Below are 24,458 nucleotides of genomic sequence, written 5' to 3' on the forward strand. Positions count from 1 at the left end.
ACCCTCCCAGAGACTCCAAGAGGGCCGGGTACTCCACACTGAGTGAAGCCAAGCCGATGAAGCCAAGAGAGATGTGTGTGTGGCCCAGACACACAGAAGAGGCAAAGGCATTGCAGGACAGAGTGGATTCAACAGAGCAGGTTGCTCGGTGATGGCTGCTGGGTTGCTGACTGATCCCAAGTCCTGTTCTTATTCCAGACACGCAGGACAGCCAAAACATAAAAGCCAAACACAGCCTTCTTGGCCATGGTAGGACTGACAGGGAAAGTGTGGCTGTAACAGGGAGAGTGGGCAGCTCAGGCATGACCTCTTTGGCATTGACAGAGGATCTGACCACCAGGCTTGAGATCACCGCAGTCAGGTCCTCCTGGACCACCGGACCACTGAAGTCAGGTCCTCCTGTACCACCGGACCTGGGACCACTGAAGTCAGGTCCTCCTGGACCACTGGACCTGGGACCACCAAAGTCGGGTCCTGCACTTGGGAGCTTAAGAGTCGGGTCCTTGAAAACCACTGGAATATGGTTTCAGGTGGCAGATGAGGTGAACCCGTTCTTCCTCCTCCTCTGATTCTGAGTCATAGGAGGGCTGGGGATTACACTGAAGGTGGAAGTGGGAAACAGTCAATGAGGAGAGAATTTGTGTGGCGAAGGGACTTCACCTTCCCACACTGATGTAAATGGCACATCTCCTAAGGGCTGAGGGGCTTTGTGTGGCTTTGTGAGGCAGGTGTTAAAAACCTCTTTAATATCAGGATTATCGATGTAGTCCAGGTCATCCACTACAGCCAGGAAGTAAAGGCAAAGTCTTTGATGTTACAACCTTCTTGTTGAAGAGAGACATACTGGACTAGTTGGATCATCTGGTCTTTCACTGAGACCCAGTTGGAGGGAGATGGGAAAAGTAAGATGCCCAGTGTCTGCTGAGTCCTCTTATGGCGAGTTCGTACTGTCAGGGTTTGGAGTGAGGGATGAGGCGAGGACTCAAATGCGGATCAAATGGGCTGCAAGAAACAAGAAAGGCAGCAAAAACAGTAAGCAAGACTTTTCAGGAACAAGACTAGGCAGGGTCAGGACACATACTTTACTCTTTAGCCTTTTCTGATTATTAAGTTATGGATTAGCAATGGTTTTCTTGATTTTCTTACCATTTATGTAGTTAATTAATATGACCCAGTACTTAAATATAAAATTACACTGTAACAATGACACGATAAAATAAAGTGTATCCAATACAAAAATCCAATACAAAAATAAAATAAAAAAATATTATTATTTCATGTTAACTAATGAAACCTTTATTGTAAAGTGTTTAAGATATGTTATACTCACAGAGACAGTCTTGTTTTCTGCTAAGTGTTTTTAATTTGGACATTTAACCTCATTAAACTGATTCTGACTGCTTAATACATTTGTTTTAGATCAGTTGGAAGTGAAGGAGCAACGACACAAACTAAATGATGTAAAGAAACTCTGTGACTTCAAAACTCAAGAAACAAAAGCCAAAATTCTGCACACCTGCTCTCAGTGTGGACAGAGTTTCACACAAAAACAAAACCTTAACAGACACATGAGAGTTCACACTGGAGAGAAACCGTATACATGCACTCAGTGTGGAAAGAGTTTCCAAAATAAAGGAACACTTAACACACACATGAGAGCTCATACTGGAGAGAAACCGTATACATGCACTCAGTGTGGAAAGAGTTTTTCTCAAGCATCATGCCTCCGTGTTCATCTGCTCCGTCACTCTGGGAAAAAATCATTTAACTGTGATCAGTGTGGTAAAGATTTTATTTTGTCATCAGACCTAAAAGACCACCTGAAAGTTCATTCAGATGAGAAGCCTCATGTGTGTTCTCTCTGTGGAAAGAGTTTTTCACGACTGAAGAATTTTAAACTGCACCAGAAAACACATGATGAAGTGAGAGATCATGTGTGCTTGGACTGTGGAAAGAGCTTTACTACACCTAGTCATCTGAAAGATCACTACAGAACTCATACTGGAGAAAAATCTTTCAAGTGCTCACATTGTGACAAGAGTTACACTCGGTTGGGACGCCTGAAATCACATGAGCGAGTTCATACTGGAGAGAAGCCGTACCACTGTACTCAATGTGAGAAGAGTTTCAGAGAAGCATCAGGTTTAAAAAATCATCTATTTATTCACACTGGAGAGAAACCGTATACATGCACTCAGTGTGGAAAGAGTTTTTCTCAATCCTATGATCTCAAGTATCATCTGCGCATTCACACTGGAGAAAAACCATTCAAGTGCGATCAGTGTGGGAAAGGTTTTAATTCATCATCAAATCTAATACAACACCTACATGTTCATTCAGATGAGAAGCCTCACTTGTGTTCTTTCTGTGGAAAGAGTTTTTCAAGGTTGGACAGTTTTAAACTGCACCAGAAAATACATACAGGTGTGAGAGATCATGTGTGTTGTTACTGTGGGAAGAGCTTTACTACATCCTGTGAACTGAAACGGCACCAAAGAGTTCACACTGGAGAGAAACCGTATACATGCACTCAGTGTGGAAAGAGTTTTTCTCGCCCATCAGGTCTTAGTGTTCATCTGCTCCGTCACTCTGGGAAAAAAACATTTACCTGTTTTCAGTGTGGTAAAGATTTTATTTCATCATCACATCTAAAAGAACACCTAATAGTTCATTCAGATGAGAGACCTCATGTGTGTTCTCTCTGTGGAAAGAGTTTTTCGCGGCTGAAGAATTTTAAACGGCACCAGAAAACACATGATGTAGTGAGAGATCATGTGTGTTTGGACTGTGGGAAGAGCTTTATTACAGCTGACAAACTGAAACAGCACCAAAGAATTCATACTGGAGAAAAACCTTTTAAGTGCTCATATTGTGACAAGAGTTTCACTCGGTTGGCACGCCTGAAATCACATGAGAGACTTCATACTGGAGAGAAGCCGTAATACTGGATGCCAATAAGAGCCAATAAGAGAGGATGTCACGGCCTAAAATGTTATTGCCGCCCCCACTAGTTCCCCCACACTATTTGATCAGAAAACGGTCAATCTGACGATTCCTATATGCCATTGGATCAGAGTACTATCAATTACTGTCAAAAAAGTTTGCGTTTGGACCGCTCAACACCATTAGATCAAAGAGCTTGGTCAATGCTTTGGCAATGCTACAATAAAGCTAAATTCAAACTAAAGGCCAATTAACAAAAAACAGGTACAGTAAAAACTGCACAAATCTGTATTTTGTTAGGGCAGTCCTTGTGGCAGTCGAGAAATCACACCTTGAAATGGGCATATAGCATTTGTGCATGTTAGAGGCAAAATATAATTGTACACTTACTTGTAATTTCATGATTTCAATGCATTGTTAGAAGAATTAGTGTGTTTTGTAATTGTCCCATAAAACTTTAACAGGCAATTTAAAAATGGTATAATAAAATGTGCTAACTCACAACATCAATACATCATGTATTAAATCACTTTGTCGAATTTACTCATCTTTACCATGGTGTTGAATGCTGAATTGATTCATTCAGTTTTAATAGTGCGTAATGCGAGCAGTGTCGTACACACCAAGGGCATAGTGCCGCGTTATTGAAAGGGGAGGTTCAAGCATCAATGAGTAACAAAAACTGCACTGAATCAGTATTTATTCATATTACTTTTATGTGAAATGTAATAATAACAGGTAATAATTATGTAGTTACAGTGGGGAGAACAAGTATTTTTATACATTGCCGATTTTGCAGGTTTGGCCACTTACAAAGTATGTAGAAGTCTGTAATCTTTATCATAAAAAAATCCAGAAAATCACATTGTATGATTTTTAAGGAATTAATTAGCATTTTATTGCATGACATAAGTATTTGATACATCAGAAAAGCAGAACTTAATATTTGGTACGGAAATTTTCTGAAATTCTTTGTTTGCAATTACAGAGATCATACGTTTCCTGTAGTTCTTGACCAGGTTTGCACACACTGCAGCAGGGATTTTGGCCCACTCCTCCATACAGACCTTCTCTAGATCCTTCAGGTTTCGGGGCTGTCGCTGGGCAATACAGACTTTCAGCTCCCTCCAAAGATTTTCTATTGGGTTCAAGACTGGAGACTAGCTAGGCCACTCCAGGACCTTGAGATGCTTCTTACAGAGCCACTCCTTAGTTGTCCTGGCTGTGTGTTTCGGGTCGTTGTCATGCTGGAACCACGACCCATCTTCAATGCTCTTACTGAAGGAATGAGGTTGTTGGCCAAGATCTTGCGATACATGGCCCCATCCATCCTCCCCTCAATACGGTGCAGTCGTTCTGTCCCCTTTGCAGAAAAGCATCCCCAAAGAATGATGTTTCCACCTCCATGCTTCACGGTTGGGATGGTATTCTTGGGGTTGTACTCATCCTTCTTCTTCCTCCAAACACGGCGAGTGGAGTTTAGACCAAAAAGCTCTATTTTTGTCTCATCAGACCACATGACCTTCTCCCATTCCTCCTCTGGATCATCCAGATGGTCATTGGCAAACTTCAGATGGGCCTGGGCATGCTGGACATTCTCATTTGCAACGATTCAGAATCGATCTGAAATGTACAAGAATCGATTTAATAAATTAATAAAATCAGCTGGCTGTTCGCCTCCATTTTGTAACTAGCCTAAACGCGACGTCCGGACGTCACCATGCAGACAGTTTGTGAACGCGAGCGGCAAATCCCTAAAACAGAGAGGAAGCAAATATGGATGAGAGGGAGATCCAACCAGCCCCGTCTTCACTTAAAACTAAAGTTTGGCGTAATTTCGGTTTTTACCGAATGCCTGGGATCACTGCGCTGGACATGACACACACAGTGTGCAAGCTTTGCAAAATGAAGACCAAGTACTTCGGCAGCACAACAAATGCACGGGCTCATATTACTAGGCATCACCTGGTGCTCAGCGGCACGGAGCAGAGTCAGCAGCCAGCTGCAGACCAACGCACACTGCAGTGTTTCACAAAACTCCCAGCACTTTATTTTCATAACTTGTTATTCTTTAAGTTACTTTGTCTGACTGAGAAATATAATTTTTTTTTGTCTTCACCGGTTGTGTTCTACATGATATTTGTGGTAAACTGCAACTTTTCTGGGAAATGCATCTATTTTCAACCATTTTGTAATTTGAAGAAGCACTTTATTTTTGTTCCAACTTATTTTATACCTAGCTACTAATGAGTAGCAATTGAAAACCAGACTTTCCTGAGAATTTAACTTAATAAATGTGAAAAAGACACTTTAATGTCTTCGTTTGTCATTCCGGATAGTAAAGCAGATGAGAGTAGATCATGATCAGAAACCCGATTAGAAATCATTATGGATAAAATCGAATCGTTTTGAATCGAAAATCGATTATGAATCGAATCGTGGCCTCAAGAATCGGAATCGAATTGAATCGTGAGATGGTAAAAGATTCCCACCCCTATTACTATTGGTTTTCTTTGAGACTGGGGTCCCAGCTCTCTTCAGGTCATTGGCCAGGTCATGCCGTGTAGTTCTGGGCTGATCCCTCACCTTCCTCATGTTCATTGATGCCCCACAAGCTGAGATCTTGCATGGTGCCCCAGACCGAGGGAGATAGACCGTCATCTTGAACTTCTTTCATTTTCTAATAATTGTGCCAACAGTTGTTGCCTTCTCACCAATCTGCTTGCCTATTGTCCTGTAGCCCATCCCAGCCTTGTGCAGGTCTACAATTTTATCCCTAATGTCCTTACACAGCTCTCTGGTCTTGGCCATTGTGGAGAGGTTGGAGCCTGTTTGATTGAGTGTGTGGACAGGTGTCTTTTATACAGGTAATGAGTTCAAACAGGTGCAGTTAATATAGGAAATGAGTGGAGAACAGGAGGGCTTCTTAAAGAAAGACTAACAGGTCTGTGAGAGCTGGAATTCTTACTGGTTGGTAGGTGATCAAACACTTATGTCATGCAATAAAGTGCAAATTAATTACTTAGAAATCATGTGATTTTCTGGATTTTTGTTTTAGATTCCGTGTCTCTCAGTTGAAGTGTACCTATGATACAAATTACAGACCTCTACATGCTTTGTAAGTGGGCAAACCTGCAAAATCGGCAGTGTATCAAATACTTGTTCTCCCCACTGTATGTCTGAGAAATTTTTTTTAGCTGTTAGGGATTGCACATATACAGGCTATACAGGCATCTGGCTAAACAATGGTATTACTGGTATTAATTTTTATCCTTATTAACAAATATATACAAATATAATTTGGAATGTATGTATAAATGTATTTGTTAATTAATACCAGTAAAACCAATGTTTCTCTTTAAAATTTGACTGGGGACACCAATAAGGAATTGCTACCAATCACTCACCAATTCCTAACCCCAAAAGGTGCAGAAACTTTATTGGCCCATTTTACTTGCATCAACTGGTGGGCATTTGTCTGGCTATCGCCAGACCAAGCTCAATTTAAGAATGAACATTGGTCTGGGGAGTCTGCTATGTATTTACTACTGCACAAGAGGCATGATAAACGAGCATAAATTAAATGACTCTGTATGCAATTGGATAGTCCTTCAACCAATCAGACCACAAGAGGCGGGATCAACGGGCAACGACCCACCCCTTTTTGGAACTTTATCTTATTCACCGTATCCCCCAGAGTTAGATAAGTCCATAAATACTATTCTCATCTTCGTGCATGCCATAACTCTGTCTGATGCACCCACCGCTAGCCTAGCTTAGCACAAAGACTGGAGTTAAATGGCTCCAGCTAGCCTACTGCTCATTAAGTGACAAAATAACACCAACATTTTCCTATTGTGTACTAAGTGTGGAAAATTAAAAGTTGTGATTTTCTAGACCGATATGGCTAGAAACTATACTCTCATTCCTGTGTAGTAATCAAGGAACTTTGCTGCTGTGCCATCGGTGCAGCAGCGCAGTGATATTACGCAGCGCCTAGTTTTGTGTGCGTCCCTGCACATGTTGGAGTTGATGGGATTGAAAAGGCAGATAAAGGAGCAAAATGGGCTTTGAAGAGTGGGAATAAACACATACACAATATTAGTAAGTCAGAAGCTAAAGTGGTGATTAAAGGACAAATAAAAAAAGATGTGGCAGAATTAAAGGAACAAAGAAAGTAAAGGGAAATATCTGTTTTAAAACAATCCATTACTATTTGGGACAGGGTCTGGAGGGCGAAATAGAAAAGAGGAGAAGGTTATTATAAGAATAAGGAATGGGCATACTGGGCTAAACGGTTCTCTCTACGTGATTGGAAAACATAATGATGGAAAGTATGAATATTGTGGAGAGCAAGAAACATTGGATCATGTTTTATTGCATTGCCAGAAGTGTGATTCAGAGAGAGAAGTTTTAAAGAATGACCTAAGATATATATATATATATATATATACGTATACACTGCAAAAAATGCTCTTCTTATTTAGTATTTTTTTCTTTTTTCCAGTCCAAATATCAAAAAATTCTTAAATCAAGATGCATTTACTAGATAAGTTAAAGGGGCTATATGCGTTTTTCTGAAATTTAAACTCGCGACTGACACCTGTGGCCAAAAAATAGAACTGCTCTTATTTTCTGCTCGCTCTCGCAGCGGTGGTGACGTCACATCCGCAGACAGCGCGGGAAAAGACGACCCGCCAGAAAATAGGAAAAATAAGATACAGGCTTATAGGTGCACCCACTGTGAGCGGACAAGGTGTCAGTATGCTAATCAGGAGATGTTTGAGTCATAAATGGTAAAATAAAAAGGCTATTACGTTTATTTTGGGGGAAAAGTTGCATATAGCCCCTTTAAATGACATAAGATATTTTTTAAGTTTTTGCTTAAAGCTGCACTATGTAACTTTTCTGTCAGAGGTCACCTATTCAAAACAAAGGCGTAGTTTGATGACGCCACGTTTGAGCGCGGAATCTTGGAACATGTGGATTTTAATCTCACAGCCGGTGGAAAAGAATCGGAATAGGACTCGGGCAGAAATCATGTTCATGGATATGATTATTAATGTTACTGTAGTATGAAGCAGAAGCAGGACCGAGTGTTGTGGAGCTGAGCAAGGCGGCTGGAGAGATTGTTAATACGATGAACGCAACACATGCCTCGCGAGCAGCGGGACTTTTATTATGCCACAGTCACCGACACCCCTTCCGCTTTTCCGGTCATGAGTATGAGGTAACGCAGCTCTGTTTATCATATTAGATACATCTGTGTGTTTAAAATTAAGTTATGACGTTACTCTGTGCGTTTGCTCTGCGGCTGCTATGACGCTTGTTCACACTGCAGTGAGAGTAAAGCGTTTCTGCAAAATAAAACTGAGGGTAACGCAGATATGACGCCATCGACAGGCGACTCCCTCACACGTCCCGGTTCCTTGAGGAAAATAGCAATTTTCTCACGATTTACAAATAGTTGCAAACATTTGGGATATTGTAAGTACTCAACTGAACAAAATATATAACACTGGTCTAGTGGTTTTTGGATATTTTTCAGAATTTTTTTACATAATGCATCTTTAAAAAAAGCTAAATTATCTGCCAAAAGAAAAATTATCTTTTTTCTGTTCGGGACAGAAACAAGAAACAAGATTTCAATCAGAAACAATATTATTTTGCTCACCCCATTGGCAGATAATGTTGCTTGTTTTAAGCAAAAACTTGCTTCATTTAGATTTTATTTTCAAGAAAACAAGAAAAGATATCTTGTCATTTTACTTATATGGCAAAACCATCTTGATATAAGAATTTTTTGATATTTAGACTAGAAACAAGACAAAATGACTAAGTAAGAAGATAATTTTTTTGCAGTGTATGCCTATAATTTGGGTGTTTATATAGCATTAGTACGCACTCCAGATAAGTGGGAGGCGGTAATGCACCCGAAAGTTGTTTGCCAACCGCCAATAAAAACAATAGAAGAAGAAGAAGAAAACTGACGCGCACTGAGCATGCGCAGAAGAGAGACGGGACGAGTGCTGAGACTAGTTGAAGCTGAAAGCGACGCTGTTAACGATCATTAATGAAGGACAAATGTGGAATATTTCATTCGGATGCCTTATATTTCCAGTCTGCAGGTGAGAGATGTTACTCAGATTAGAGAGTTTAACATTATGATGAGATGGTGGTTTAGTGGGTTAAACCACTAAACTGATATGCAGAAAGTTGCTGTTTGAGCAGTCGCCGCCACCAGTGTGTCCTTGAGCAAGCCACTTTATTCCATGTTGCTCCAGGGGGATTGTCTATGTAATAAGTGCACTGTAAGTTGCTTTGGACATATTTAAGGACAAATGTAATGAAATGCGTTGTGTGTCTTGGTTTATTATTAGAGTGTAATAATATGTTGGCAGAGAGTTTTTCACAGACTCTGACTCTATTACACCAATAAAATGTGCTTAATGTGCCACTTTACAGAAGATCTCAGACATCACCATAATGAATGAGGGGAAAACAGGGAACTTTTGGAGACAAAGAGGCTTTTCTGGAAACCTGAACATATTTCTATCCTGCTTCTGTTACAAATTTGCAGGGACCAATCACAAACCGGCTTATGTGACAAAATGGAAAAAAAATTAAGGCAGAAACCGAACCCAATATTCGACCGAATCCTGGATTCGATGCATCCATAGAAATAATAATGTGAAGCTTGAGCCAAAGACGAACAAACAAGTTCAGACAAGACTAGGATGACATTTAAGGGATAATAATGTATATTCATTGTACACTTATTACCCAGATTTTCTTTACCACATACATATTGTTTTAAATCTTACCTGTTTATAAATCCATTTTGTACAGTGTGCAAAACAATCCTCCAGACAAGATGATCACAAGAAGTAATAATTATAGTTGTATTAATAGTAAAGTCCTCTGATTTCATTTTCAATACAATCAAAAACAGACACAAGTTGCATTTGAATGAAAGAGAGCGTCCGTTGTGATGCGTAGATGTGTGCTGTTATAATGCGTTGCTATTGACGACGGTCATTATAAGGAAGGAAATGCACAGAAAAGAATCTTGCTTAAAGTGCATAGAGATGTTTTTTTTGCGGTTTGTTGATGTTAAAATATAAAACTTGTTGAAATGTTTTCAGTGTGTGCATCTGTTCTTTTTGAAAACTTTCACCTGATTGGAACAAAACCATGATAATATTGATAATTGTGATCATTTTGGTCACTATAATCGTGATATGAAATTTCATACCATTTCATCCCTTGTTAAAATGCGTCATCACAGTCTGTGAAAAGGGTCTATTGGCGGGTTTCACATCATGACGGATAGAGAAGCAATGGATTGTTGGTCTGATTGGTTGAAGGACTATCCAATTTCATACAGAGTCATTTGAACTATTCCCGTTGATCACGCCTCTTGTGCAGTAAAAATACAGAGCAGACTTTACCTTTTAAGACTTTTCAGCAGCTCAGTTAAACATGATGGTCCTGTTGTTTCTCTCAGACTTTGGACAGGAGTTGAACAAACCTTATTTTAAATGCAATTAATATCTAACTTGTATCAAAATACTCCATATTCCTGACAGAAAACATATGTTCACTTCATTTAAATGTAATTAAAGGGTCATTCCATGTCAAATCAACCTTTACCCATTGAAAAGAATTAAGAATAGAAGGATATCAAGATATCTTTAATACTTTTAGAGTGACATGCACACAAACTTATAAAAATATATTTTTATATAATATAAAAATATATATATTTATGGCACTCCGGTATATTCTATGCAATTGTTTTGACAGAAAAAACAACTCCATTTCAACATTATTTGCTGTTCAGATATTCCTCTGTAAAAGACAAAAGTATCAGCTGTATGCAAAGTGACCCACGTTTGGTTTTTGACCACTGAAAATGTGAACAATTGACCAATTTACTCATGAAACCACATTAAGATCTCCATATCTCTGGCATTTTACCATATTGGGTCTTTAAAATGAGGATACCAACAGAAATGCTTGATAAGAACCAGAATATAAAAGGGTATTAAAATATCATTAATACTTCTTGAGTTACAGGCATGCAAACTTGGGGCAAAAATGTGTAAATGTTTAGCATGTAATGCAACAAAGATCGCTAAAGTCAACATATTTTACTAATAGTCCTACCAATCCCTGTGTAAAAAAAAATTAAGATGCCATCTTTTTTAAAGTAATTTTTACCCTCCTGTAATTTGGCTCCAAATCTCCAAAAATCAAAATCTCCAAATGTAAAAAATTGTGGATTACTCCGCCAAAATATTAAATGTCATGGATGTATATTTACTTTCATAAATATTTATGTTTGTCTTTCTTCAGTAACTTATCTTTGCATCCCCCTCCCACAACAATTCACCAATAAATACTGGGAATATTCCACATCATCCTACAAGAGTAAGACAAACTCCAGGTGTAGCAGCTGAAATCTGTGTGACTGTTAAAGATGGAGTTTATTAAAGAGGAGATGGAAGACATGAGTTATCCAGAACCATCCAGAATAAAAGATGAAGATACTGAGGAACAAATAGGTTGGTGTCCATTCTTGATTCTTCATTATTGACTGCTTTAGTAGCTGTGAAATAATAATCAGTATATGGATGATAAATGATAGAGAAATGCATCTAAATGGCTGTGTAGGGCTGGTCCAAATACCATTTTTTTGAGCTTCGAAGCTTTGGTAGTAATCAACACCAAATATGGGGGAGGGGGCTGAATATATTCTTCTCTCTAATGAAGGCTTGAATCTCGAGAAGCTGCACGCCTCACGCGGGCAGGGCTTATATGCTCCGAGAACGGACACTGCAATAGTGATACAAAACACACAGGTCTGTTACGTCCCAGTAACAAGCTCCTATATTTCACAGCAGATTCATTTAGATTGATAATAACGGGTAATACTAGGCTTGCTGCGATAGTCGTGTTACCAGTGTTCAGGCATAACATCTTGTCCACTGCGGCACAGCCCCCACCGTCATTTTGATATAGTATAGTAGTAAAAATCATTTAGTTCAGTTAGAGAACAGATGAACTACAATTAAAAACTGAACGTGCAGTGTGAGCCGAACGAGAGTCACAGCACATCAGCAGCAGGAGTCAGATCGTATTCATCACGAGAGTGAGGAGCTGACTGACAAGATGAACACAGAAGATTTGATTTCAAAGCGAAATGTAAAAGCGCCTCTTTAAATGAGTTTGTCATTGTACGGTTTTGTTGTTGTGTTTTTCATTAAGAATAATAGGCTAATGAACCCACTATTCAAGCAACCTGCACCCGAATTGGTGCTAATTATAAACCAAAAGTAAAATGCGCATGGTGGCACTCTCATTCATTATCGGCTGCACAAGCACTGTAATGTGACGGTGAGGGACAATTTCCTCACCGTCACATCCCTAACAGGTATGTTGGGGTAACAGTATAGGACCCAGGACCAGTTGTGAAAAATGAAGACCAAGAGTCAGGAGTGCAATTAATTAAAGAGAAATTTACTGAAGAATAGTTTACAGTTTCATCAGCAGAAGCCAGCTTCAAGTCTCACAAGGAGTAGGCCGCGTTCCCTCTATCAGCCTACCCGCCTCCGCCTATCGTACATACAATTTCTTAACAGTTATTCTGTTTTCAAGGTCTAGCCATGTCATTACTGCAAGGTGGATGATTCTGATTGGCTCAGAGAAAATGGACAGTCATGGTAAATTTCCACACATTGTCAGTTAATCAGATTCACGTGTACATCTATCACTTGTTGACGCACTTTCACCCCTGGAAGTGACCTTCCAGAATCTGGAGCAGGCTTGTCCAGAACAACAAGTCCACCCATCTCTTAGGATGCCGTAATCCACCTCCAATGCTGATCTGTAACACAGAATACTGCGCACATACACAGATACACTGTCTTTCCAAGGTTGGTTGGTTGAGCTCTAGTCCTAATCAGAGAAAGTTTCCCAAAACATACTGATAACATGTGCTTTTCTCTCAGTGAGAGGTACAGACAATAGTACAGGCGATATTCATTCAATTCTTTAGGGTTTAAGTAAAAGGAAATATAAAATGAAATTAATAAAAAATAAAATGAAAGACAAATCCATATTTCATCTCTGGAAGCCGGACTAAGTGAGCAAGCACTGATACTGCACTCCTGTCAGGTTAGGGGTGTGTGATACCTCCAAAATCCAAACACATGACAACTTAGATCAAGTGTTTAGTGACACATCACACATCCCTAGGACAAACCCTCAGTCACCACTCAGAGACCAAATACAAACTTTAGAAAACATAGTGGAAGAAACAAACAGTCATTGGTCCTATTGGTTAAGCAAAATCATAACTGGAAAGAATCATTAAAAAATCATCATAATAATATAGGAGGATAAATATTGATTAAGGCTTTGATTATGAATTTAATTCGAATATATAGAGGTATATTGAAGCGGCAGTGGATTTCATAATCCAACCTTTAAGGTACAAAGTCTAATACATTGTGATTCTATTATTCTTTTTTCCACAATGTCAAAACAATGCAGCTTAACCCAAAATACAAGCTCATACATTCTTCCATATAAGCTTGTGCAGTTGTGCGCTCTAGATAGAGTATACTCAGTTGCAGGGAACACTAAGAAGAAACAAATATATTTATTAAGTATAACGAGCTTGGACTCCTATTCAACTGTTTGCTATAGGCTATAAGATAATTGTAAAAAAAAAAAAGAAGAGTATTGTATTTCGCCAGATTTTATAGTGTAAACATATTCAAAGGCGAAGGAGAACCGTTTAGAGGGGGATGCCGGGTGTGCGAAAAACAAAAAAGATTATTCGAATCCCAGAATTGAAAATCGAATACCAACCCACTGAACGAATATGCTTATTATAACGAATAATAACTTCTGTCCCTTTAAGACCTGCCTCACGCATGGATCTCACTGTTCCTGTGAGCTGGTTACAACTGTGTTTACGTTAAAACTCACCAAGATGGGCATTGAGACATTTTTGAGTGTATTTGACCATTAATAAGCTGGAAAAAGGAGCTCAAAATGAGTATCGTATCGTTTCAGATATTTCAGTATCGATACATAGCGAAATATGGATATTTTTGACAACACTAGTAGGCATACACACGGCCCACCACTAATTTAGACGCAACAAATGATATATATTCAGCTACAAAAAAATTGCTGATTAGTCGGAAGTTGGACAGAAGTACAAAGAGTCATTGTGCTATCAAGATGATGCACCGCGTCTCGTTGCATTGGTGTGAACTGTGGCAGCTTTCAGAGCGTTGCAGACCGCAGCGATACTGCCTGGAGGATTCATCTCGTCTCGTCTTTAACAAGGTTATAATCGTTAACGAAAACAAACGATAAAAACGAAAACTAGGGTTGTCGTTAACTGAAATAAAAATAAAAACGAGGCATTACAAAAAAACGATAACTAACCAAAACTGTTTGTGTGTTTGGCAAAACTAACTAAAATAAAATTATAGATTAAATGTCCTTAGTTTTCGTCTTTATCAATGTCTTTCATAGAGCAAATAACGTTCAGCTGTATTTTTCCTTTTCCTGCGTCTCTCACTCACGCTCTCTCTCACATACACGCGCGCCACCCCTACACACACACTGCACACTGCCGTCTCCATGAGAATGAGTGTTCGATGTTGAAAGCTAGTTCGCGAAAAGGTTGGTATCTCGTGAACACCTTTACACAATCACACATTAAAAAGTGGTATAAAAATATTTTTAATTCAGAATATAATTTTGTCAGTGTGTTAACATCGACCCGAGAAGCGATTACTTTAGAAAGTTAACTAGTCGCAAGTTTGAGGTAAAATGCACTTGGGTTGTCGATGTCAAAACACGATATAAGCTGTGATTAAAATATTAAATAATGTTATGTCATTAGGCTATTGTATAGGGTAAATTTAGTATAGGGTGTGAAAATTGTACAGCTGTGGTATTTGTATAGGTTTAGCTCAATTTAGCTTTAGGTTTAGCTGTATATTTGTATTTTAGCTCAAAATGGGTTGAATACATGCGGTTCTGTGTAATTAAATAGCATTCTGTGGACAACTTATATAGAGAGGAATTAGATATAGTATGCTATTACTTTTTCATACATTTACATGAGCAGACAGATAGCATTTAAGTCATTTCTTATAGTAACTCATAAGGAGCAAAGTCTGGCCTAAGTAAATTCCCCCATGCAGCTTTGATGTGTCTAAAAGCTAACATTACAGTAACTTTTCTTTAACAGAGTAGAAATGGAAGAAGACGATATGTCTGTCACGTCGTTTCACTTATTAATCTTGGTTTCTTGACTGGTTGTTGACATAAGTGTAGCTCTAGATGTGAGTGCAAAGATTTTGCAAATGCAAGTTACAAATACCCCCCCCCCCCATCTTCCAATCCCAGTGACCTCCCTGGCGTACCGTCCTCAGATTTGAATCAAAACATGATCAGACATTGAGTTTTATATTTAGGTTATTTTCAGGCCTTTAACATTAAAGTCTCAACCATTTGAGTGATAAGAACTAATCCCGCTCTCCATACACACAGTTTCTGCGCTGCCTCCATCCACACTAGCCTAGGCTACTTGTGCGTGCAGTGTGAAACCGATCGCTGAATCGGAAACTTCACCGCGGTCAAATCAGCATGATCAAAACTTCTGCGATCGTATTTTTCCTTCCAACAAGTCAAGAGAGAGAACAACGCACATCAAGAAGGGAAGATAAAAGATATTTAAGATAAAAAGGGTCGGACAGGGCGGTGATACATTTTGGTTGCCCGACTGGAAACACATAGCCCCGGGATGTCAGGCTAGCGATTTTGCAAGCCCTGCTGTAGAAGTGCAGTTCATTATTAGTTAATGTTAACTAATGAAACCTTATTGTAAAGTGTTACCAATACTTTATACTCACACAGACTCTCTTGTTTTCTGCTAAGTGTTTTTAATTTTCACATTTAACCTCATTGAACGGATTCTGACTACTTTATATGTTTATTTTAGACCAGATGGAAATGACGGAGCAACAACACAAACTAAATGATGTAAAGAAACTCTGTGACTTCAAAACTCAAGAAACAAAAGCCAAAAAGCTGCACACCTGCTCTCAGTGTGGAAAGAGTTTCACAAAGAAAGGAAACCTTAACACACACATGACAGTTCACACTGGAGAGAAACCGTATACATGCTCTCAGTGTGGAAAGAGTTTCAGACAAAAACGAAACCTTAGCACACACATGACAGTTCACACTGGAGAGAAACCGTATACATGCACTCAGTGTGGAAAGAGTTTTACTCAAGCATCAAGTCTCAGTAAACATCTGCACGTTCACTCTGGAGAAAAACCATTTACTTGTGATCAGTGTGGTAAAGATTTTATTTCATCATCAAATCTAAAACTACACCTGGTAGTTCATTCAGATGAGAGACCTCATGTGTGTTCTCTCTGTGGAAAGAGTTTTTTGTGGATTAGGTATTTTAAACTGCACCAGAAAACACATGATGAAGTGAGAGATCATGTGTGCTGTGACTGTGGGAAGAGCTTTACTACAACTAGTCATCTGAAAAAGCACCAAAGAATTCACACTGGAGAAAAACCTTACAAGTGCTCATATTGTGACAAGAGTTTCAATCAGTCTGGAAACCTGAAATCACACGAGAGTGTTCATACTGGAGAGAAGCCGTACCACTGTATTCAGTGTGAGAAGAGTTTCAGAGATGCAAAAGGTTTAAGAAATCATCTGTTTATTCACTCTGGAGAAAAACCATTTAACTGTGATCAGTGTGGTAAAGATTTTAAATCTCCATCATGTCTAAAACAACACCTGATGGTTCATTCAAATGAGAAGCCTCATGTGTGTTCTCTCTGTGGAAAGAGTTTTTCATGGCTGAACAGGTTAAAACGGCACCAGAAAACACATGATGAAGTGAGAGATCATGTGTGTTTGTGACTATGGGAAGAGCTTTACTACATCTAGTCAGCTGAAACGGCACCAAAGAACTCACACTGGATAAAAACCTTTCAAGTGCTCATATTCTCATATTATGTTGACAACTTGTAATAAATACTTAAATGTGCTCACGGTTTCTGGCTTAAATGAATACATTGTTAGCTAACTGCGTGATTTGTATATGTACATTTCTGAAATGCATAACTTGGACACAGTCTCCTCTGATAACAGATCACTCTAAATTGTAATGTAGACAAATGCAGTTTCTGTAAAGCTGCACTGAAACGATACGGATTGTGAAAAGCGCTGTACAAATAAATATGAATTGAATTGTGACGATTTTTTCCACTCAATAGTCAACAACTCTCACATTGTAAATAAAGTCGGATTGGATTGTGTCTAAATAGTTCCTTCTAGAATTAGATATATTCATGTAATTTAATTATGGACTAAATTGTCTTTTGATACATGCAATTATGAGAAATAAAACAGAAACAACATATTGTCTTGATTGATGTATTTAATGAACACTAATCATCACAGCTGTTCGTCATCTAGGTTATCATCATGTGTATTATGCCAAGTTCACACTGCCCGATTTTAGCCCCGATTTTGACTCACCGACAGGTTTTGCGGAATCACCGATCAATGGCCAAAATCATAGGCAAATCGGTGCTCGTGCACGCGAGTGACAATCACGTGTGAATGCTCAAAGACGCGATCAGAGAGAATCGCCGATGAGTCGCAGACGCCCGCGAGATATTTGGCATGCTAAATATCTGGACCTGTCGTCGATTCAAAGTCCTGCTGTGTGAAATTTCTCACAGTTCTGACTGAAAATACATCAGCGATGAACTATAGCCAATGAGAGAGTAATATACAGAGCAGCTGGATGTTCAGGGAGGAGTTATAGACCAGAATATCAGTATTTTAATAGATGTACATGTTCTGTTATATCAAACAGAAACAAAGCACAAACATTTGCTTGACCAGCCGCAGCAGAGGCACGGTGAACAATTCTTTACCTCAAACTCTCTTTGGAGAACACAATCCTTGCTCCCTGTGTCTCCCCAACCATTTCCTCCACCGTAATATTTTTTCTTTTTCTCCTTTTTGCTGCAAATCAGTGCACAGACAATTTGGACCGCAAGTTTCTGCACTGCAGTCTATATTTTTAATAACAATTCCAGTCTCGAGCAAGAACTCCAGTCTGACACACGTGATCTTGCGTTGTTTCCTTCTCACTTCTCGCCAGGGACGTCGTTAGGCCTATTTTAGGGGGGCTGAAGCTACCCCAAAATGTTCCTAAGCCCCCCTAAATGATAATAAGAACAACAAAAACAATTTGATTTATCAATTACCGTATCCTCATTCATATTTAGACGCAACAAATTATATATATATCCAGCTAAAAAAAAAAAAAAAAAATAGCCGAAAAGTCGGAAGTTGGACAGAAGTACCAAGAGTCGTTGTGCTATCAAGATGATGCACCGCGTCTCGTCTCATTGGTGTGAACTGTGGCAGCTTTCAGAGTTGCAGACCGGAGCACTACTGCCTGGAGGATTCATCTCGTCTCGTTACCAAGGTTATAAACGAAAACGAACGAAAAAAAGAAAACTAGGTGGGTTGTCATTTACTGAAATAAAAATAAAAACGAGGCATTACAAAAAAAAAAAACGATAACTAACCAAAACTGTCATGTGTGTTTGGCAAAAATAAAATAAAATTATAGATTAAATGTCCTTAGTTTTCGTCTTTATCAATGTGTTTCATAGAGCAAATAACGTTCAGCTGCATTTCCTTTCCCTACGTCTCTCACTCACGCGTCTCTCTCACATACACGCGCGCCCCGCCCCCCATACATGCGGTTCTGTGTAATTAAATAGCATTCTGTGGACAACTTATCTTATATAGAGAGGAATTAGATATTGTATGCTATTACTTCATCATACATTTACATGAGCAGACAGATAGTATTTAAGTCATTGCTTACAGTAGGCTAACTCATCAGGAGCAAAGTCTGGCCTAAGTAAATTCCCCCTTTGATGTGTCTAAAAGCTAACATTACAGTAACTTTCCTTTAACAGAGTAGCAATGGAAGAAGAGGATATGTCTGTCACGTTTTACTTGTTAACATCTTGGTTTCTTGACTGTTGTTGACAAGTGTAGCTCTAGATGTGAGTGCAAAGATTTTGCGCCGACGCTACGTGACAGTGACGTATGTCAACAAAGTACCGCCGCTGCCGCGAGAGCGATTCAAGAGCAGCCGACTAATACAGCCGGTGCAGTTTCTCCAGAGCAGCTGCACAAGGCTACACAGACTCTGATGACGACACAGCTGTTCCACGATTGGCTGGATTCACCGCATGACAGCAATCACGTGTGTTTCGTGTTTATTCTAAAACCTTCAGCTCCACTAATGCGCACAAATCAGTTTTTTTATAACAGTAAAACCTCCTTTCATGTAGTTGCGATGTTATACTGTCATGTTTATCAAAATAAAACTGATTAAAAACATACACTATCAGACATTGATAGTGTAGGCTTATACGTTGAACTTTATTCTTGTACAAACACATGCTGTATTAAGCAGTACATAAAGTATTACATGACAATAATGTCTCTGAAGCATCTGTGCATTGCCAAGTATTGCATTTATTTCACTTCAGCTGATAAAGTATACAAACACAGCGCAAGCGTCACTGCGCAACATGACATCATGACTTTGCGTAAACATACACGCCACTTTCTAAAGCCAAATGGCGTGTTATCTGTACGCATTTTGAGCTATCCGCGCGTATGTGTACGCCGTGTGATTCCGCGTGTATGTGTACGCCAAAATGAACCGTCATCTCCGCGTGTATGTCTACGCTGTGTGATTCCGTATGTGTACGCCGTGTGATTCCGGGTGTATGTAAATGGATTTATAAACATACTAAATTATGTTTTTTTGAAAATGTAAAAATGCAGAATGTTTCTTGTGATGGGTAGGTTTAGGGGCAGGGGCAGTGTGTATGTGTGTGTGATGGGTAGGTTTAGGGGTGGGGCAGTGTAGGGGGATAGAATGAAACGGCGTTGATAAACACGCTAAAAAGCGATTATTCATCTTGATAGCACGCCAAAATGGCATACAAATTGGCGTGTCATACATACGCCATTTCATGAGATCAGTCTGCACTGCGGGAAGCAGAAAGTGTCAAGGTGCTGATCCACTTGTCCGTGCAACACTTCTGTCGCGCCGCACTCCACTTTATTCCTATGGGTGACGTCAAGCGGCTTTAACGCGCCCGCAAAGCATCCCCGGAAGGCGGCGCTGCATTTGAACAAATGCCGTGCGTCAAAAAAGCTGAACGAAACACAACTTTATGCAAATGAATCCGTTGAACGCGACGCGACTATCCAAAAGAAGTAGAGCACATGGAGACGGAGGGAAGTCTCTCGCCGGTCCTTTGTTTTTCATTCCCCGCTGGCTCAAACGCACGCCCATAGCGGTAAACTTGAGGAACGCCCATCAACATACACATGAGGGGAAGCATCACAACACCACGCTTCAGTCGTGCCGCGAAAGTGGATCTGTATCGTCAAGGTGCTGATCCACTTGTCCGTGCAACACTTCTGTCGCGCCGCACTCCACTTTATTCCTATGGGTGACGTCAAGCGAATTTAACACGCCCGCAAAGCATTCTGGGAAGGCGACACATGAGGGGACGCGTCACACCACCATGCTTCAGTCGTGCCGCAAAAGTGGATCTGTATCATTACGCCACGCTTGCAGTGTGTAGCCGAACTAGGCTCGAGCCGCGCGGAAAACGCGTGCATGCTAGAAATAGAACCGACGCCTATCTTTCACGTGACACGCAAGCGTGTTGGAAGCGTTTCCAGGCAAAATAGAATAGGAAAATATTTGTATATGTCATTTTGACACGAATGCATATTAATTAATGACATTTTGGCGTTTGAAAGTCTCTAGGTTGACATAAATGCATATATAATTGTAATTCTTAAAAAATTATAATATCGATGTTCAAATATGGCACCTGTCAATGCAGAACAAAATATTTTGTAGCCTATTTGGCCGTCAATACTGCCGAGTGCCGACGTTGTCTTTGCTGTATCAGTAGGCTATGTATTTATACAAATATTTCTTTATATATTTTATGTTTAACATGAAGTATAGGCCTTCCACTACGTCACCTAGCAGCTGTAGCGCCGCGTCAGACACGCTTCTGGTGTGCAAACACACAGAAAACGCCACGCAGCTGAAACACAACAAAAACGCCACGCACACGCCACGCACACGCCATGCTTGCAGTGTGTAGCCGGCCTTACGCTCCACGGCTAACCTGCTCCAGGGAAGGTTATGTTCTGGATAAGAGATCTAAAACTGAAATTGGGCCAATCAGCTGTGAGCTAAGTGACACACCTCTGATGCAATAAAGTTTGCATCACCCCCTGTTTCTACTCCAAATGAAATGTCACTACATTGAAAATGTTTTTTAAAGACTAAAGCGTCTGGCTATTAACAATGCATATTTATAATAATAATAATAATAATAATTTTCTAATTTTGTATAATATAATAATATGTAATTATTATACCCTTAATCAATTACACATGTATCATTTTAGTTAATCAATCATTAATAGGCACTTAATATAAATAGCCTATATAAAGGTCATACAAATAAGCTTTAAAATCAATAAATAAAGCTATAATAATTTCTACATTTGAGCTTAAATGTCCAATTATCTCTATATATCAACTAAACTAACTTCATAACTTTTAATTGCATTGACGATTTTTCCTGTAAGTTGTCCTCTTTCATAGACAGCTCTTTTCTTCTTGCTGTGTAAATTTGTTTCAATTATTAATATTTTTAAATCGTGTAATATTCTGCAGAAGAGAGAAGTGAATCTCAGTTTCACTGATCCACAGCATGTGGTTTGCTGTTCACTACTGATGTCACAGCTAAACTCCTAAACTCAGGATCAAAGCCTGAGTTGACAGAGAAAGCTGATGATCAGCATCATGGGACCAACAAAGCCTGAATAGATTGGTTTGGTTTTGTCAATTCGAAACGAATCCTGTAACCCTGAGTTTGTTAAACTACCATCATGGTACAGGCCCCTGACAGCTTCATTGATTATAACGTAACTTTGTGAGATGAACTGACAAAGCAACAGCGTTTTAGTGATAGTAAAGGGAGACATCTTTTATCACAGATGAACACAACATTTATTCATTTTGAAGCCTAAATGCAGTCGCCAGAAGTAAAAAGCTAAAGGTAAGCTATAAACGGACTACACCATGGTCGCTCAACTTCAAAGTCACCATCACTAGTTAGACTAGTTTATAAGAGCACAATTATGAGCATAGTGAGGCTGTAAAAGCGGACTGAACTTACATTTTCGGCATGATGACATTTACAGCGTCTATAGTCCCATTTAGCCACTTGATAGCAACCGCCTGTACAGCTTCAAACAGGGACAAATAATGATGGATATTATTGAATTTGCTGCAAATGCAGATAACAAATTTAATATTGTACTTCTGACACACAGACACACAGAAATGCACTTGATAGTAAAGCACTGATTTTGAGCTAGGATGCATTAAAGTGAATTTACTGCTTTTAAATTCTGTCATCATTTACTCACGCTCATGTCACTCCACCTATGACATTCTCTCCCGTGAAACACAAAAGATGATATTTTGAAGAATATTGGCCACCAACCCATTTTGGTTTGACTACCATTGAATATTGTATGGACAAAAAACAGACTCAAATGATTTTCTTTTATGTTACACAGAAATAAATTAATTCAGGTTTGGAACCATGATATATGTTTTCTAATACGAATAAATAATAATAAACTATTGAATTTGTAATAAATATATATATATATATTGTAAACACATGTAGAAAATACAAAAACAGCCTCTATAAAAGGGATTTACATTCCGCAAAATTTAATGTAAGTAATAATAGTAACATTTTTAATAAATACATTTTTGCCAAAACACCTTATTTCTTCACTTGTTAGTAGCTGCAAGGTAAATTGTGGTAAAATGGGTATATGTTTTCTAAAACTAATAAATAATAATAAACTATTGAATTTGTAAAAAAAAAAAAAAAAATACCTTTTTTACCAAAGTTACCTTTGCCAAGGGCACTGACACAACCCCATACCATGACAGACCCTGGCTTTTGGACTTGTTGCTGGTAACAGTCTGGATGATCCTTTTCTTCTTTGGTCCGGAGCACACGACGTCCATTCCTCCCAAAAAATACCTCAAATACTGATTCATCTGACCACAGTACACGTTCCACTGTGTGATGGTCCATCCCAGATGCCTCCGAGCCCAGAGAAGTCGACGGCGCTTCTGGACACTGTTAACATAGGGCTTCCTTTTGGCACAGTACAGTTTTAACTGGCATTTGTGGATGTAACTACGTATTGTGGTACTTGACAAAGGTTTGCCAAAGTAGTCCTGAGCCCATGTGGTGATATCGCTTATAGATGAATGACGATTCTTGATGCAGTGCCGCCTGAGGGATCGGAGATCACGGTTGTTCAGCTTAGGCTTGCGCCCTTGTCCTTTACGCACTGAAATTCCTCCAGATTCCTTGAATCTTTTAATTATGTAATGCACTTTTAAATGTGAAATATCCAAATCTCTTCCTATCTTTCTTTAAGGAACATTGTTTTTAAACATTTCAATAATTTTCTCACGTATTTGTTGGCAAACTGGCGATCCTCAGCCCATCTTTGCTCCTAAAGGATTAGACCTTTCTTGGATGCTGCTTTTGTACCAAATCATAATTACAATCACCTGTTGACATCACCTGTTTCAAATCACATCATCATTTAACCATTTTACCTCATTACTAGCCCTAAATTGCGTCTGTCCCAACTTTTTTTGAAATGTGTTGCAGGTCTGAATGACAGGATAGGATGCATATTTACAAATGACATGAAGTTGACCAGACAAAACATATATATACAAAATAAAACAATATTTTGTGTTCACATTGTCTGCAATGAAATACAAGTCAAAGTAAATTTAGAAATCACTTCTTTTTTTTTTTTGCGTTTTCCATACTGTCCCAACTTTTTCTGATTTGGGGTTGTACATTGATCGTGCTTTAGGTCTCGGCGTAGTTCTCAAAATCAGGCTAAAGTGTGCATTTCATGGATTCCCGAACCCCGGCGCTACGTCATATTCTCGCGCATGCGTCGTGGAGGCACACACGGAAGACAAGAACAAGTTGGATAAAGGTGTTATTTAGATTTTGTTTTTGCGCACAAAAACTATTGTCGTCGCATTGTAAAATTATTGTAGAGCCACTGTGGTGAGATGGACTTTGTAACGACGTTTTAAGTGCCTTTTATGGGTCTTGGGAGTGTAAATGTACTGAATGCCAATGGAGGCCTATCTGAAGCCTTTCTCAGCCATCAGCTTTCAACAAAAATATCTTCATTTGTGTTCCGAATATGAACGGAGGTCTTACGGGTGTCGAACGACATGAGGG

General features: G+C 39.2%; 1 protein-coding gene across 2 annotated transcripts in view; it reads left to right on the top strand.

Annotated features, from left to right (window-relative positions):
• Window positions 1–17,404, top strand: part of LOC307129890 (uncharacterized protein) — a 32,339-nt gene extending 14,935 nt beyond the window's left edge. The window contains exon 3 of one of the 2 annotated variants that reach the window (XM_079822689.1): window positions 15,977–17,404. In XM_079822689.1, the coding sequence (XP_079678815.1) occupies window positions 15,977–16,923 (947 nt within the window). In that variant the 3' untranslated portion in view covers window positions 16,924–17,404. Of the gene's footprint in view, window positions 1–1,419; window positions 3,468–15,976 lie in introns of those variants that run through there. The other variant, XM_079822688.1, reaches the window with a different exon arrangement.
• The last annotated feature ends 7,054 nt before the right edge of the window (window positions 17,405–24,458 follow it).

Source organism: Gobio gobio (genome assembly GCF_949357685.1).
Source record: "Gobio gobio genome assembly, chromosome: 8".
In the NCBI taxonomy this organism is placed as follows: domain Eukaryota; kingdom Metazoa; phylum Chordata; class Actinopteri; order Cypriniformes; family Gobionidae; genus Gobio; species Gobio gobio.